An 18,133-nucleotide genomic window follows, 5' to 3' on the forward strand; every position below is an offset into this window, starting at 1 on the left:
GACAGCTGGATCGTCCCCGAAGTCCAAGCCCAGTATGAACACATGGGTTCTAAACTCAAGAACCGGCGGGCCCAAAATTCCACGGAAATTATCACGAGACTACGGAAAACAATTTCAAAATGCTGAATCCTGGACCATTTTCAGGAGCATTGGCGCGAAGAGAGAAATGGAATTCAAACACTGCAGAAATCATATTCTAAGGGAATGTTGTACGGGAAAGAAAAATCCAAAAGCTCTAACCAAACAGCCCATACAAACACGGACCAACATTTCCATGGGGCTCGATTTCCCGCGGCCTCTGAGCATTCGAACGGGGCGCACAAAAATCCATGGAATCCGATTCCTCCTCCAACCGAAGCGTCCACGCAGCGTGAGACGTGGCAGAGCGACAGAGCGGGCTTCTTTGTCAAATACGCTTCGGTGTCGCGCTGTGTCCTTTTCCAGAAATGGACAATGGAGTTGCGGTTGACAAAGGGGGAAAAAGATGAAAGCAGAGAGCGATAAAGGGAGGGGTCAGACGTTTTGAACTTTGAACTCACTCCCTACTTCAGTCTTCTGCTGCTTTGCCGCTCTCTCAGGTATACAAGGAAGCGAAGAAGAAGAGAATGGAAGAGGAGTCGTCTTTTCTGGTCCGATTTTGGTTTTGCTTCTTCGGACACTTCGCTGTCTTGCGTCGCTTGGCCAATGTAGCTCTAGTTCAAGCGGATCTGAAAACGCAGGTACGTTTTTTTTTTCGTTCTGGTCCATTGCTCTCCGATTGCGATCATCTGACCTTTCGTTTTCTTTCCCGACGTTTTTCCCGGCTTCTTCCAGTTATTCATCACGATTGCTCTTCTCTTTTATCTTTGTCTCCTTACCAGCTCGGCGCCTTGCGTTATTGCGCCCCCTGATTTGCGAACGTCCTCGATCGAAACAGCTGAAATTTCGGCTCACTTGCTTATTTTCTTGCTCATTTATGCTCGATTTGTTGGGCATTTTCTGTAATTTTCTCGTTTCCCTGTTTTTTTCACTTCGACGATTCGGCAGAAATTTGTATTTTCTATATTTTACCAGTTTTCAGGTGCATGTCTTGTTTCTTGCGTTTAGTGACAGAGAGAAAAAGTTCCTGTGCAATTTTTTGCTGATTTTTTTTATACATCTTTTTTAACGAGGAGAACTTTTGTTGCTTCTCTATCACGTTTTCTTGCTAATCTTTTCGTTTTTTCATTTCTGGTGGATTCAGCTGAAGTCTTGTCCTTATGTTTTTTTTTTTTTTTTGGGTTTATTGTTTTTCTTCTTTCTTTCATTTGACGGACGATGAAATGATTTCCTCTAGCACGACTCTTTTTTGTCGGCGACCGAACCAAACGCGAACGTAACTCGCGTTTCTCTTGAATAATTGCAATTTTTTTTTTCTCTTATTCTCCCGGCTTCTTAGGTTCTGTAAGACTTGAAACCTCGTCTCTCTATTAGACACACTCCATTTTGAGTTGGTTGATTTTCTTTCTCTCTCTTCGTTGAAAATTTTCTTGCTCTCTTTCTCTCTCAGGCAAATGCCTGCACATTTAATAAAATCTCTGAGTTTTGGTGGACCTGCAGAAATAGTTTAATGCTACATTCTCCAAATTCATCACATAGAATTTGTTTCAATTCTGGGAAGTATGGATATTCCAGAATGTACTCTGTTGCTCGATTCCCTTTGGGGTTCCTGGTTAGGAGTCTGCTTATTTCTCTTCTACTGCTTCTATGGGAGACTCCCGACCCCACCCCTCCTCCCACACTCTCTTTCACTCACTCTCAGAGGCGCATTTGATTTCCCGGATTCCTGAAGCAGGTGAAGGGTATCTGTTTTGCTCCCTACTTTTTTCCCGTAAAATGCGTTTCTCCTAGGAGGACATTTTTTCCTTTTTAGCCGCTTCAGTAGAATAGAAATCTCTCTCCCTCTCTCTCTCTCACGCACATGCACGCTCACACAGGAGCACTTTTAGTCAAACCGACGTCTGTTTAGCTTTTGTATCAGAGACCTGAGCTGTTTGCATTTCTTTAGCTTGCTTCCGTCATTTCCGTCTCTCCCTTCCGCGCCCCACCCCCCCTCCTCTCTTTCTCTCTCCCTTTTGTGTATATGGACGTGTGCGTATGAAAATATGTGCGCCTTTCGGCGTTAAACTTTCTTTTCTTTCCACCTGCATTACTGTATTCATTGCTTGTTATTTCGTCAGGGTTGATTTCTGTGAAGTTTGTCGAAGCTTTCTGATCGGGACAAAATGGATCAATACGAGATACTAGAACAGATTGGTAAGGGGGCTTTTGGTTCTGCCCTTCTTGTGAGACATAAACTAGAAAAGAAGAAGTAAGAATTCCCACTTTTCAACTTTTTTTTTCGTTTTTGTTTTTCTTCTTTAATTTGGGTCCTAGAGCATCTGCTTACCTTTATGTAATTACTATTTCTTCAGGTATGTGCTAAAGAGAATTCGTCTTGCTCGTCAGACTGATCGCTGCCGGAGGTCTGCTCACCAAGAGGTTTGAGTTTATGTGTTATCCAGAACTTCTGGTTTCTTTGAGATTGGAGGTTGACGTTTGACTGTTTTTGGGCTTGTTAACGTTGAGAAGGCAAACAGCCTGTGGTTACAAGTTCCAAATACAGTTTCCTTACTGAATTGCTAAGTCATTGGAATAGTTAATTTATGACGGCCAATATAGCATACTTTATGGTTTTTTTTCTGTAAAATCTCTAATTAATTTGTTGGTTTTGTAGATGGAGCTCATTTCGAGAGTACAGAATCCATTTATTGTGGAATATAAAGATTCCTGGGTAGAGAAGGTCTGTACCAATTTAAGTTGTTTTTCATTTGTTTTCCTGTTTTCCCTGGGTTGTTATTTGATATGATTAAGTCATAAACCTGACAATATATCAATTCTGACCATTATATTCTATATATCCCAATTTTCTTTTCTTGTCAGGGTTGCTATGTATGCATCATTATTGGTTATTGTGAGGGTGGGGACATGTAAGTTTACTTTGGCCCATATACTTTTCTTTCCATTGGTTTGGGCTATTTCAGTCATTGATAGTCCTACTCATTAATCCGTATCTGTTAAAATTATGTAGGGCAGAAGCTATAAAGAAGGCAAATTGTGTTAACTTCCCTGAGGAGGTAGTTCATCCAGTTTAGAGTGCTTTGATTTGACTAATTTTGTACAATAATAAAGTTAAAATTACAAAAACTGACGAACTTTTGTACTTCTGATTTTGAACAGAAACTATGTAAATGGCTGACACAACTACTAATGGCTCTTGACTACTTGCATTCGAACCATATTCTTCATCGTGATGTGAAGGTATTGAATTTCATTGCTGTCTTGTGGTTAGCTTTTAACTTTTAAAACCTGAGAATTTCAGAATCCTTTTCATTGTATGAGAAGCTTATACGTGCTATTACTGATAGTGTTGCATAATTGGTCCAGTGTTCAAACATATTTTTGACAAAGGATCAGGAAATTCGGTTAGGTAACTGCTCCTCCTTACAGCCTATTCCTAGATTTGATAACAAGCATACATGCACACACACACACACACACATGGAGATATTGCTTATGTAGGTATTCTCTTTTGCAGGTGATTTTGGTCTTGCTAAGATGTTGACCTCTGATGATCTTGCCTCTTCTGTTAGTACCAATAAACATATTTCATGGTTATGCACCGATTTTCTCATTGTTGCTTGCTGCCTGATGTATATTAGGTTTCTATACTTTTGCTTCTTCGTCTTAAATGTTTGTACTTAACCTTGATGTCCTTTTCTAAAGAGAAAACGGTATCAAATGGTTCCGTTTTTAAGATTCCAAAGCTTCTGTCAGTTTATCTAATTTTATCTGAGAAATGCTGACTGCATTCCAGTTGCTTGCTCTTTTCTGCTACTGAACTTGTGTGCTCAATATTTAGGTTGTTGGGACTCCTAGCTATATGTGCCCTGAACTTCTTGCAGATATTCCATACGGCACCAAGTCTGATATTTGGTCGCTAGGTACTCTGTGGTTTATTGTTTCTTTCATATTTATCAATTTTTGTTTCATGCTGTTGTCTTTCCAAATATAGATGTTTATTATTCTTGACAACATGTTGCCAGGATGTTGCATATATGAAATGGCAGCCCATAAGCCAGCATTCAAAGCATTTGTAAGTTAATTTCTTCCAATTGTTCATACAGTACCGAGAGTATCTTTTTTGCCATGAGGTGGCTCCCTATTTTTTTAGTGATTATACTGCAAGCAGAAGAAAATTCCTTAAATTGTCTAGGTATCAACCATATCACAAAGAAATTAACATTTTTGGCTAGTTCATGTGTCCAAATTTTCAGAATGCTTGCTGTTGGAAAACATCATAATGAAATTTGTGTTATCATTTGTCACTCAGAGAATATTCAAATTCACTGCTACTTTTCCTTAAAAATAACATCACTAATTCTTGCTTTTATGAACTTCTTAATTTACCATCGGAATAGCAAAGTTTCAGTAAAAGGTCATGGAATGATTTATGAAGTGACCAAATTTCTCAAAAATTCAGTCAGCTAGAATTAAGTGCCAAGCTGGCCTTCATATTAGTTGGCATAGCATCAGCTGTGGTTTCCTAAAATGTCTCTCTGTCATAAGATATATGTTAAAGTAACAGTTGTGTGAAAGCAATCAAGTCAAGTCCTCATGCTGCATGAGTAACTGGATCCTGGTACTAACCGAATTGATTTGGACCCCCACTGTATATGCCTTTTTTTTGTCATTTTGTTTTCCTATTTTGTGGACTATAGCCCATTTCATGTGGCCGCATGGCCAATATATATGTGAGCATCATCCAGTCTGCCTTAGAATTCTTTTGGAACACTAAATATACTGAAAGAAAGACTATAAAAGAAGTTATCATGCTTCAGAATGGTCACAATAATACTTGTTCTGATAGTAATTTGATTCATATATTGTTCCATTGTCAAGTGTAGTTTATTCTCAGTTTATCCTTGTTGTCTTCCCTTCTTGTAGTCCCACATACATAGTTTTGCATATGTAGAAAATAGTACTTTGTTGGGCATTTTTGTGTATCCTGCGTAGTATCAGCGTCCTGAACATGAGTTACATTTGAAACTGTTTCCATGCAGGATATGCAAGCATTGATCAACAAAATAAACAAGTCCATTGTGGCCCCCCTGCCAAGCATGTATTCTGGTGCATTGTAAGTCGCACTTCTACCGGTTCCATATCTGACCTGGGAAGAGGCTGTCATAGCCTGGGAATAATTCACATGATTACATGACGGATGTTTAAACTTCAAACCTATCTACCTATGTTGTTTTCGATGTGTTGCACTTTGTTTCAAGTTGTGTAGCCTTAGGAACTAATTCATGTTCTTATTCTGAATGTTAATATGAAGTTTCGTGCTTGGAGTAGATGCATGTTCTAGAAACTCCTTGATTGTTTCACAGTTTTAGGCTTCTTCATTTATTATTTTGTGCTGCAATTCGAGTTAAAAGTGGTCCTTCTCTGCAATCTTTAGAGCAAGCCTTTCCAGTGGTACTCATGGATCTGATATAAAAATGGTTTATTATATTGTATTCTGCAAATGAAAGATGTAAGCTGATATTTTCACCCCACATTTTCAGTTTTTTATTCCTAAATATGGACTTTGCCTTGTGGAATGTTGCACATTTGTACTTGCAGCATAGTTAGCATATCTAACATCAGTTTGTTAAATATTTCAGTAGAGGTCTCATAAAAAGCATGCTGAGGAAAAGCCCGGAGCACCGTCCAAGCGTAAGTATTGAACTTGTCTTTACAGGATGCATTTTATCTCTTATACTGAAGATATTGTTGCTTGTCACTTTTATACTCTTAACGCCAACAGAGATGCATCATGGGTACTGAACCCTTGACCTTCAACTTGAAGGTCTTCAGTCCAAAATCCATAGCCAGATGGGTGGAGATCTTGTTGGGATCCTTGTTTATACTTGGCTGAACTCTTATGACTTTTACTTATCTTCGTGCATTAATGCTTGTACAAGGCCCACAAGGGTTGGTTTTGCTTCTAATGTTGTCACTGATGTATTGTATCACGTGTCGGTCGAGCTGACCTATATGTATTGTAATGTATCGTAAATGTACCATAACATATTGTAAAATTGTTTTTTTTAATTTAAAAACACTAACAAATAGGTAAAAATAAGGAAGAATATAAAAAAAAATCAAAAAAATCAAGGACTCTATTTCATATAAAAAAAACTCATCACTGATAAAGAACATTAATGATTCATCATTCATAAACCATAGGCATACATATCAGCAACAAATTAAAAAAATGAAAAGTAAGATTAAGAGATTCAAAATAACATATTAAAACATCCATGATCCATCACAAGTTTAAAGAGCATCTGTCATATACGAGTTTAGATTTTAGACTTTAGACTGTCATAAGAGTCTAGGAAACTACATCACGAGTTCATCAAATCGCAGGTTTCTTCCTCAAAGAAGCGATAAAGAACATTAATGATTCATCATTCATAAACCATAGGCATATATATCAGCAACAAATTAAAAAAATGAAAAGTAAGATTAAGAGATTCAAAATAACATATTAAAACATCCATGATCCATCACAAGTTTAAAGAGCATCTGTCACATATGAGTTTAGACTTTAGACTTTAGAGTGTTATAAGAGTCTAGTAAACTACATCACGAGTTCATCAAATTGCAGGTTTCTTCCTCAAAAAAGCGATTTTTTGGTGAAACCAGCAAAATCTATTCCTCTCACAGCCTTTAGAGAAGTTTAGAGAAAGGGTCTCAGTTTAAAAGAATGATGCAAAAAGGGGCCTTGGGGTCCTTTTTCAAATTTTCACCCCGTATCGTAAGATACGCGGTGTATTGTATGATACACCTCTCCGTATCATACGATTGCCCGTATGCGGGCGTATCGCGTATCGAGCCCGTATTGTCTAGGTTTTCTTCACCCAGACAAATGGGTCCATATCGTACAATACAGATAACATAGTTTGATTCATTAGTCGTCCTACTTATGCAGCCGTCAATTTTTTTCTGCATAAGGAAATGAACGCTTGCTTTGGCCCATGTTTCCTTTGTCCATTGCACGGCTTTATGCCTTTGAACCTAATTATGGTGAGCGCCCTGATTAGGGGCCCAGTGCCTGTGCTGGAAAGTTACAAGCTTGACTTGTCCAAAAAAGGATAACCTTTAGTTGAATGTGAGCCTGGCCCTCCCAGCCAAGCAAAACACTTTTCTGTAAAAATAAGCTTTTTAAGTTGTTGACGCTGCTTAGTTTTCATTTGCCACCTTGTAACTGAACGCGGCGTTGTAACTATATTTTTTTATTGTCAGCTCTTACCAAGTTCAAGGGCTAACTGGACTTAGTTGAGCCTGCTCATTCGCTTCTCAGACCTAAGCTTGATGCATGGTCTCCTCTTTTGAATTTGATTGGATGTATATGAGTGGTTCTCTTACTGTGAAGTTTGAATGGATTCTTCTCTTAAGCTGAACTTTTTACGTATTCTTCAACTAATTCGGAGAAACGATCTAACAACCAATTGTATTTTATTAGGCTGCTGATTTGCTTAGACATCCAGTCCTTCAGGCTCACGTTCTTAAGATTCATCTCAAATATGGTCCATTATCTCGTTCTCTTTCATGTCACCCCCCTGGACATGATGCTGCACGTTCAAGTAACGTGGATGATGTCGAGGGTGTATATGGCAAAATTATAACTGAGCAGATGTCCCGGTCTGGGGATCATAATCCAGGTACTTATTCTCATGTTGATCATGCTGTAAATTCTAAATTCTGTGACACGGAAGACAAATACATTCCACTCGGTCGCGAAGACAAGAGGCTATCATTCAGTGATGAGAAAATCTTGAAACCTTGTGATCCTGACAATACACAAGATATTCCATTTGTTGAGAGGAAAGGTTACGACAATTCCACCTTTCTGAAGCCTGAGGCGAGTGAGGTATCCTCAGATGCCTGCAGTCACGCTGAGGAAGCCAATACCAGGAGATCATTCTATACAAAGGGATCACATGTTGCAGCAACACCTAGATCTACTCCTCTTATGCATTCACAGACACCTTCAAAAGTGTGCTCTACGCCCCAAAGAACGTCATTATCCAAGATTTCGAGAACTGGCTTGAACCGGGAATTGGTGAGTCGCGTAATACTTAACAAGTTTGCCTCGCACTCCCCGACTCTGGTTGTGACAGGCCAGAGGATTCGGGGAAGTTGAATGACATTGTATTTTGGCTGACAAAGCTTGCTTGCTCCGACTGCAGCTTTCGACTGGAAGAATTACAGGTGACCAGTCTAATTGGCCTAGTCGTAGGGCATCTCTGCCACTGCCTGCAAAGGCAGCTGCACGGACACCATCTGTTCACAATGGTGCTGCCACGCCAAGTGTCCGGCATTCATATGTTACTCCACGGGCATCCGCTGTAACGGCGTCACCTTCTACCAGAATTGTCAAGACATGCCAGCCAGTCAAACACAATATCAGCCTCCTTCGGCGCATGGATTCACCTGATGTTTCTGTAAATGCACCTCGGATTGACAAGATCGCTGAGTTTCCACTAGGAGCCACCGTAGACTCTTTCTTTACCATTGATAATCCTCAGAAGAACAAATACACAAAGCCAGCAAGCTCTGCCATGCAGGGCTCCTCGTCAAACTCCGGTGACCTTTTCTTGACCCACGAAAAGTGGCCGATCCAGATACACGAGAGATCTGGAAAGCCTGGTTTAGACGACGTTATGCATGTGATGCGCCACAGCCCCTATTGCATGGGATTCTTTGATGGTGATGCAGAGGCAGTGTGCTCGAGCAGAGCCTCCACTGATTCAATCCAACGTTTTGACACCAGGTCGTATCAGCAGAGGGCGGAGGCGTTGGAGGGGCTGCTAGAGTTCAGCGCGCAGCTGTTGCAGCAGGAGAGGTTTGAAGAACTGGGGATACTTCTGAAACCTTTTGGACCAGGCAAGGTTTCACCCAGGGAGACGGCTATCTGGCTGGCCAAGAGCTTCAAGGGAACCATGAAGCTAGATCATTAACTTACTGGGAGCTAATAGCTTTTCCTTTCACTGTATAGTTCTTATTAGGAAGCTCTCTCTCTCTCTCTCACACACACATTTCGAAAGGACTACGCGAGGCATCTATGTTTCTTTGCCTGAACGCTGATCCAACCACTAGTATATTAATGGCCTAACTGTGACACGAATGGATACTTATTAGCTTCAACTTAGTAAGCGAGACAACACGGGAAGAAGAGAGGTGTGAATGCGGGAGGCCTGAAAAATGTGGGGTAGATTAAGATCCTTAATTTCTTTTCTGTCTTCATGTTAATTGGTATGACTTCTTGACCTCATGATACTCTGGCATGTGGGGGCATGCTGAATGACCTCAACTACTAGATCGTCAGTACAGTCTTTGTTTAGAGGTTCCTTTTAAGCGAAGAAAAAAGGCAATGTTTTCTCTTCCGTTGAGACTTTGAATATCAAGGCTAAACCTTAAAGGTTGTGAATGTTTTACTGTGGATTTGAGAGATCTACGGTGATGTGAGGATTTTAGATCCATGGATTTAAGGTCGGAACCCCCTTCCCTCCATTCCCTCTGTCCAGCCTTAACCTTTTCCTCTCTTGCCACCACGGATAAAATGAGAACCATAAAATCTGTTGCCTTAGAAAGCCCTTGACCAAATCTCGCTCTTGCGTTCCCACCTGTTGAACCTTTTCATGGTCTTTTTGGACTCAGTTTTATTCCAATAACTCCGGTTGGTTTGGAGTCAACTCAAATCTGCCAACTTTGAAAATGTCTAAGCTCGATATTTAGACCGAGCGATTACGAGCAAGACTTAACAAATGAAATTTTACTAGCCGCCTACATCGATGGGCAACTATATGTGCTGCACTGAGAATAGGCATTCATATTTCAGGCTTTATGAGAGTTTCTAAAAAGTTTAAATGATGATGAACAGGACTTGCTTGAAAGGTCAGTGATCTGGATAAGCCAAAGGATTATAACCCACGGCCTGAAAAAAAAGAAAGATGGCGTCCCTCTCATTTTCCCATGCCTCTTGAGACCAGAGCTCATTCCTCGCTCCACCCTTACCCTAATTATCATGCACGAAGCACACCCAAACGAGGCTCGGCCTAACGTGGTTTGGTGCTAAAACAACATGCCCGGAGCGCCTGGACCATCCGGATCTTCACGTGGCTTACTGAGCCTGGTTCGCTTAAACCCTAAAGTTTAGTTGAGGATGACCAAAGTTAAAAATTCATCATGAAAAATATTAAAAATTGTCATTGGAGCCACGGTATAAACTGTGATTAATGTCATTTTAGTGGCTGTCCTTTAGTGATAATTTTTTTAATTTTAACTATTTAGTCATGTTTGGTAAATGGTAGCATTATGCACAAGTCAACCTCTTTCCCCTCTCTCCCAAGATTCATGGCAGTTTGGAGACCTGGTGGTCATAGAGTACACTCTTTAATTTGAGTATCACATATACTATCGTTTGCAGTTTAAAGAGTAGTATTAGAATCGAACTCAAAACTTATTGTCTATATTTATAAGAGATGACGTTTATTAGTTTTTTACATCTGAGAAATTATTCCATCTGCTCTTAAGAAGAGAGGCCAACTATGTTTCATTTTCCCGAACTAATGTCTTTGTCATTAACCAGGGAAAGAGAAAGAATCGTATCATTTCCCTTTATTACAAGGATGGTTTGGTCTTTGTTGAAAGAAAGTATAAGACTACGCTTTGTTCAACTCTTGTCATTCACACTAAGAGCTTGACCACTGTAGCATATGTTCCTTTGAATTTTAACCTACTTGTCTCTGATTAAAGATGAATTCAGTTTATCGGAAGTTCTTATTTTTAAAGTAAGCAAATGAATTCCATCAAATTATGCATTATATGGAATAGTGATTGTAAAGATATCAAATGATCAAAATTAAGTTGTATGAAAGCTAAAATTGTTTTTTCAAAAGCTTGAAATGCCCTACAAAAAAGAGAGAGAAAAAAAGTGAAACAAATTAGTTTTCTTAAATAGAGCTATTTGTCATATCTATTCTCGAAAAAACAACTTTGCATTTATATTTGTGACTGATTTCATTGGACTCGACGGATTAAACAGTTTCCATTAAATATGATATATGAGCGTCTTATATATATATATATATATATATATCATGACAATTATATGTACCTCTCTTCGTATTCTATTGAATGTTTAGTAACAAGCGTTTAATGACCGTATCTGCTCCGAGACGGCCACCGGTAAACGGCCCTTGACGCACTGAAAACTTCTGCTTTAGATAATCTCAATTGCCAACCGGTGCAACGAAGTTTGACCCGCGTACCGGTACCGGTACGGCAAAACCGGTACGGAAGCACGTGGTAGTACGTTTGGATCTGGTTACGGGTCAGAACCCGAAAGAGACCATATCAAAACGTAAAAAAACCCGACGCTCATCTTCTCCCTCGACCTCTTTTGTTCTTCCGGCGGCGGGTGCTTGGGTTCGCCAGGGAGCTTGGGCTGCGACGGCGGACGGTGGCTGGCGACGGACGGCGACCGGCGTCCGGCGACCGTTCGGTTTCTTCATTATTACTCTCTCTCTCTCTCTCTCTCTGTATTATCATAATCTTCTTCTTATCCTCTGATACGTCTGATATGGCCTCTTTTTGTACGTTGAGCTTTGAACGCTAGTCGTTAGAGTTCTATTGCTGCGTCGTCTCTGTGTTCCTCGTCTAGTTCTTCTTCGATAGCTCGACTGCATATGTCGTCGCAGAAGAAGGGGAAACGAGCGATCTTGGAGCTTTCTTTAGCATTGCATTTGACGAGTCTCGTGTGATCTTTCGTATTTGTTTCGGGTGCTGCTAGGGTTTTAATTTGGGGACCGACCAGCCATTATGGGGTTATCGGATTTGGGGGTATATGTTGCATGTATTTGTAAATTGTAAGTTGTTTGTCCATGTGCATATTACTGATTGTGTATTAGAAAAATCAGGTGAATGCAAATTGCAATGCGTGTTCTTAAGACTGTCCCCGTGAGTGGCATAGTTGACACTTTATGCTGAACTCTGTTGACTGTTGTGTAACTGTTTTATGACTTATGAGATGAGATTATCTATGGAAGGAACATTTTATGTTGTTTTTTTTTATGATTTATGAGATTATTTATGAGACTATATTGATGAGATGATATATTTGTTTTTTCAAAATTTTCAATTTTTTAATCAAAAATATATAATTTTCGCAGTACCGCCGTACCAAGATTTACTAAAACGAGTAAATCGCCGTACCATACCTGCACCCCCGTACGCGTACCTCGGTGACGTCTAAACACAGCTCCGCAGGGCCTCTCCTATTCCCTCTCCTGCCAACGGACAAGAGGTTGAGTTTGGTGTGAACCACGGTGTGGAGAATGGACGAAGCCGATAGAAAGGGGGTGAGTCAGGTGAATGCTGAGGAAGAGGAAGCGTCCTCCAGCGGCTACAGGTTGGTTCCTTGGCAGAGCTGGGAAGAGTGGAACATGATCAGAGAGAAACTCCTATCTTCCTCTCCAGAGTCCGTTCGAGTCGCGCTCAACAGGGTAACTGGACGTAACCTCCAACCATTTTTGTTTTTCTTCCTTCTTGAATTTTCTTTTCTTTTTAAGTATCGAAATGGTGAACCAACTCTACTCTGTCTCTCTGCTTCAAAAGGCTCTCCGTCTTGGTGCTTGAACTTCTTTTTCCTTTTCTTTTCTTGGTTTAACAGATTAAGGCATGGGAAAGTCGTGGCTGCCTACCGATTCCGGTGGCAATTACGGCGGAAATGGTTGAGACACGGCTAACTGATCCGTATTTCAGGTTGGCAATCTGTGCCTTTTGTGATTGTGATCTTATTTTAGTTGAAGGGTATCTACATTGGTGGCGTTGGCGGACGTACACAACCCTGTAATCTTATCTTGACTGATGAATAACCATTGTTCTCTTTGGTGGACGAAGAGACCAATTATTAGCAGATTGCTACATTTTACGTTTCTAGGTTTATTGAAATCTTCAACATTTTTTAAGCGATGATATAGAAGTATTATGCAAGTCAATATTATGTTATAAGTGTTCAAGTTTTCGATGATATAGGTTATAGATTTTGGAGGAACATACATGTGTTTTATCTGTAAAAATGTTGCGACATATCATTTCTGCTTACTCACACACACACACACACACACACACACACACACACATACAGAGCACAGCTTATTTTCATTTGCTGCTATCCGTGTTGTTTGAATGAGATATTTCGTTTTCTTGCTTCATCATTGCTATCACTTATCTGTTCTTTTGATCATTGCTGTGGACATAGAAAGGATGTGCCGAACAGTGGGTTAAATTCAGAAAAGATGCTTTCCTTGTTATACTCAATGGCAATCATGAGGTACCCATCCGAATCTTTTGCCACCAACTCCCCAGATTTCAGCTTAAGTTAACTATTTTATCCGATTATGTGGAAGTCATCCATGTTGTAGCTTTTGATAGTTGAATTTCTTAGATTATACACCTCGCTTCCTGTACAATTAATGCATCGGTGGTAAAACTTCTTTGTTCATGAAGGCTTGTAAATGGCTTTGTTGACCAGTCGCTAGTTGGTACGAAGAAAAGGCTGTCTATTGCAAAGGCTGCTGAAGAAATTGGGTTGCCAAGGATGCTAATTGATATACGACATGGTATGGTTCTTCCTTATTTTTGCAGATTGTATGCTTAGATATGAAATTATTAATTATACCTTTCATGCTTAAATTGGTGATCCAACAGAATCTTCACATCGTGGACTTCCATCACTTCAGTTGCTCCGTTTGGCTATTGATAAGGTATAACTTGAAATTTATGGGGTTTTCATGGTGCTAATTGTCAATGTGATCCATTAGTGGCAAATTGAACAAATGCATGTTATGGAATCACGTTATTCCTTTTGTCAACATATTTTCCTAAATACGGAAGAGGCATTGGTATGTAAAAGTTAGCTAGGTTCAAGATTCAATATAGTGTGCTAGCCAGCTACAAACAACTCAGTTATGTCTCCTCTCAGTCATGCGCATCTGCATATATGCACATACATGTGACATCTATGTGTCTGTTATGTGTGTGTCGGGTGGGCCTGCGCTTTTGTGTGTGTATGCAGTACATGCATGTCCCCTAAGACCGGGTATATTTTGATCCTCACTCCTCAGACTTTACATGTCTTTGCTTTGTTGGAAAAGTTACCATGAATCCTAACTGTTGAATGAGGTGGAATTATGTTTATTAGGGTTGGGTTTTGGTTGTTGCTGATCATTTTATCTCTCTTTTATTCCTGTCGTTGGTGCTGAACTATGTGGTTTTGTGGTCCTGCTCTGACGCTTGTCCCAAATACAATTGTTGTTACATGCTCTACTTATCTAAGAATATCCAGAGTCCCAGAAACTCAAAATTGTCTAGCCTGACAGCTTCTTTTGGCAGTAGTAGAGCCAGAAATTTTTAATGAGGGGCACTAATTCAATAAATTTTGGCCCCTTTCAATAGATAGCAAAACGGTTAAGGGGCACCATATATAAATAAGTAAATGCTTGAGGGGCACCTTATGTATAAATATGCAAATGTTTGGGGGCAACCAATATGTAAATAAAGAAATTTTATGGGACTGGCTCCGCCCCTGCCTTTGGTATTAACCCCTCAATACTCCACTTGAATTTACTTTTCATTCTTAACCTTCCTGATACAAATGGGCACACACTTCTATTTGGGAAATGTGGTTTTAGACAAATGGAGATCATCATTATATTTCAGCATCTCTTCAGGCTTTATGAAAATGAAATAAAACAGTGCTGATCTTGGATATTTCAGGCTCTGAATTGGCTCCAGGATTATTATTGGGAACGTCAGGTGAAAGCAATGCTTGACATTTTCAAGGACATCAATTCTTCATTGTGTAAGATGGCTCAGTGCATAAAAGGTAGTTAAACCTTCTCTTCTAATTTGCAATGAAAATTCAAAGGAAGTGTCTTTTGCAGACATTTCCAACTACCCAGGGTTTAATTATTGCTACTTAATGATGAAAAACATTGTGCCTTTCTCGTTTCATTACATAAAATACTTCTTGTAGATGTTTAATTGTCTGCACATTCTCTTCTAAGTTGTCAAAGTTGCAAGTGGGATAAAAGAAGTTATATACAGGACTACGTTTTCAAGTTCATTACCGTCCCTAGGCTTCACCAATCCTAAGGTGGAGAATATGTTTGTAAAAAGAAAAGATGGAAAAAGAATAGTGGGAGAGAGAAAAAGTTGGTGGCTATGTCACATGGGTACTTCTAAATGGCTGCTGCACCCATCTCAACACTGGTGCTGGTGCTTCTCCGACACAGCACATCCGGTTCAGTCAACCGAACCAGGCTAAAATTGACCATTGTAAATGTTCAAATAACTAAACTATCTCTAACACAAAAAGTTTATATCTCAATATAGATAAATAAGACTACTAAGCAGTTAAATAACTATATGACAAATGATTTATATACATATATACACACACCTATATGTACATCCTCACTGCACCTACGCCTAATTTTTTTTTTAAATTGCTGTATCTGCACCCGCACCTCGCACCCATGTGACGGCAGTCAGAGAGAAGGAGTTACAAAAAACAATCCAAAAATGAGACTGGTTGAACCCATATATATGGGTCAGAGATTAGTCGGCTGACCAAAAACTAGACTACTAATTAGTAATTTGACTAGTCTGATCAATTAGTTGCTGCTTGACAACCCAGGCCAGGCCAGTCAACAACTGACTAGCCAGACTAGTTGGCTGACTAGTCAGGATTTTGACTACAAATTTTCTGTTATATATCAACAGATACTGTAATGTCTGGAGAATTTACTTGTATTGCATTAGTTTAGAAGTACTCGTATATTCTTGTGGCATTCTAGTGCACTTCATTCTTTTGCTGTGTGATAGTTACTGAAGTCATCATGCTAAATGATTCTTCATTCTCTTTTTCTTCAGAAAATGTGTTAATCTGTTTAATTATCTGCATAGTGTCATTTTTTGCCCTACTTATGATTATTGTTGATGTGATTGAGGTTGTAGGCACTTGTTCAGAACTGAGTTTCTTGAAGATACTGACTGCAGAGCTTTTCCCATTTTGTTTGTCTATTGTCTGTTTTGCATGAAGTGAAGAAGGTCAAAGTGAAGAAAGAGGTAAATAAGGCATCAAGGAGCATTATTCTTGCGTACTCCTCATATTCCATGGAAGTAGCAACTTTGTTATTGGAGAAATGCTTGTCCTGTAAATTTAGTCTTTCTGATAGCAGCAAGTTTATATCGACGGTGGTGCCCATGGAAGATGACATGCTTTATTTGGCTGACTTGGATGCATGGAAACTTGTCATAAAAAAGTTATCTCGTAAAAGGATTGATTTACTACTGGTAATGTTCAAGGCAGCTATGGATAAGATTGACACCTTTTTGTCTCAGAACACTGAAGATGGTAATACTCCAAATCATCTCATAACATTTTATTTCAAACTTCTGCTGTTAACTTGTAGGGTTAAATATGGAATTCATCATGCCTGAACAAAAATTGCTAGCAAGAATCCAAGTTTCCTTCTGAAGGAGATGCTGTAATATACTCGAACGTCTTAAACAAAAAAATCGCTATACAGAATCTGGCAAAATGGAAGGATGAACGAGCTTTTCGAATATACAAAGTGGAAGTCCATACTAATTGATCCATTTGTAGTACTAATCCAGATCAATGGTATCTTATTAATTCATTGATTGGTTGAAATTCTATGTGCACCTATAATTCTTGATTAATTCACTAATTTGTGCAATAGTGACAGCTTGGTGGTACCTGTACAAGGGTTCCCCTTGTATAAATATAATCTGAACTACCAAGTTTACTACTGCCTTCTCACTTTTTCTTTCTTTCACTTGCAGATGTTCAATGTGATCTCTTCATGCCATTTCAGAAACAGAGTCATGAAATAATAGAGAACATTGCTTCTCTTGCCTCTTGGCTCCTTGAATGCCTGAAGAAATTGGTCTATTCTGATTCACCTAATGCTGGTCACAGTGGCGTGAATGATCTTGTTTTGCGTGACACACTGGAGGACTTGCTCCTTGTCTGTCTTGGTAAATTGGTTAGCACCAATTCTATGTTAAACTCATGTCTGATCTTGTCGGATTTGGTTGGGAGAGGTTACTTAACTAAGTTGATCAGGAGACTAACACAGATGGGACAATCAAACCAAACCGTGGTAGAGAGTGACAAGGAGTTAGGGTCTGAACCAGACGATGCATCCATTAATGAAGCAGTGAAGAAGCTGGATATGCTGAAAAAGGATCGGCTAGAGGGTAAAGTTAATGTTGTCCACAAAGAAGATGTAGTATGGACCGTGGCCAAGTCATGGACACCCTGCCCAATTGGCATGTTACCATCTTTGGGCTCTGCTGGAAGGCTGCCTATGCTTGATAAGGACAGTAAGGTCCCTGCATGTCCAGAAACAATCAGGACAAGCTGTAAACGGCATGCAAGCCATGAACTGCAAGACCTGGGCCTCCGCAGCAACAAGAAGAGAGAAAGTAGGGAAAGTCGCTTATCCGAGACCTTGGTAGAGTTTGAAACAGATGAATTTGTGCATGATGAGTCACAGTTGCATGAAAGTAAAATGACGACTGAAGGTGGTTCTCCAGAGAAAAGTTTATCGACCCTTAAGGGCAAACTGCTAATTGATGGATATCTGCAGCATTGTGGACCCGACATCTTGCATGCTATTCAGTCTAAGGTGAGCATCTTTGATAGTTCATCGTGAACCGTGCCTCACCGCCTCACCGAAGGTTTACTATCCTTCTGTAACTAGATATAACAGTACCTGACTTCCCTTTCACCAGTTGTTCCCCTTGGACGTAAAATTTTGTCAAGCTTCTTTCATATTCTTTCTTCAATCTTTTGTCCCTTGACGTTTCTGTAACTGATTTTATTTAAGATAACAAAGGTTGTGCTTGTGCATATGCTAGTGTTTTCGTCATTTCATGGTTTTTGGATGTCTGCGATCATTCCTCATTCATTTATTACTACAATAAAGAGAAT

General features: G+C 39.7%; 2 protein-coding genes across 3 annotated transcripts; both read left to right on the forward strand.

Annotated features, from left to right (window-relative positions):
• Nucleotides 1-487: 487 nt before the first annotated feature.
• On the forward strand, nucleotides 488-9,357 carry LOC116248851 (serine/threonine-protein kinase Nek2-like). Its single transcript, XM_031621858.2, has 15 exons — nucleotides 488-719; nucleotides 2,199-2,329; nucleotides 2,433-2,499; nucleotides 2,735-2,800; nucleotides 2,941-2,987; nucleotides 3,089-3,134; nucleotides 3,238-3,318; nucleotides 3,445-3,487; nucleotides 3,596-3,645; nucleotides 3,920-4,001; nucleotides 4,104-4,153; nucleotides 5,121-5,194; nucleotides 5,721-5,772; nucleotides 7,568-8,167; nucleotides 8,295-9,357. The coding sequence occupies exons 2-15, from the start codon at nucleotides 2,244-2,246 to the stop codon at nucleotides 9,063-9,065; spliced, it is 2,115 nt and encodes a 704-aa protein (XP_031477718.1). The 5' UTR covers nucleotides 488-719; nucleotides 2,199-2,243; the 3' UTR covers nucleotides 9,066-9,357.
• Nucleotides 9,358-11,486: 2,129 nt separating this feature from the next.
• LOC116248291 (uncharacterized) lies at nucleotides 11,487-18,052 on the forward strand. 2 transcript variants are annotated; one of them, XM_031620999.1, is made up of 9 exons: nucleotides 11,487-11,606; nucleotides 12,279-12,611; nucleotides 12,779-12,870; nucleotides 13,370-13,441; nucleotides 13,618-13,730; nucleotides 13,819-13,874; nucleotides 14,887-14,995; nucleotides 16,214-16,528; nucleotides 16,981-18,052. In XM_031620999.1, exons 2-9 carry the CDS (start codon nucleotides 12,444-12,446, stop codon nucleotides 17,853-17,855), a joined length of 1,800 nt encoding a protein of 599 aa, XP_031476859.1. In that variant the 5' UTR covers nucleotides 11,487-11,606; nucleotides 12,279-12,443; the 3' UTR covers nucleotides 17,856-18,052. The 2 variants fall into 2 exon arrangements, with proteins under 2 accessions (XP_031476859.1, XP_031476860.1); XM_031621000.1 differs by having other exon boundaries at nucleotides 11,504-11,611.
• The last annotated feature ends 81 nt before the right edge of the window (nucleotides 18,053-18,133 follow it).

The sequence above is a fragment of the Nymphaea colorata genome, chromosome 2, assembly GCF_008831285.2.
Source record: "Nymphaea colorata isolate Beijing-Zhang1983 chromosome 2, ASM883128v2, whole genome shotgun sequence".
Lineage (NCBI taxonomy): Eukaryota > Viridiplantae > Streptophyta > Magnoliopsida > Nymphaeales > Nymphaeaceae > Nymphaea > Nymphaea colorata.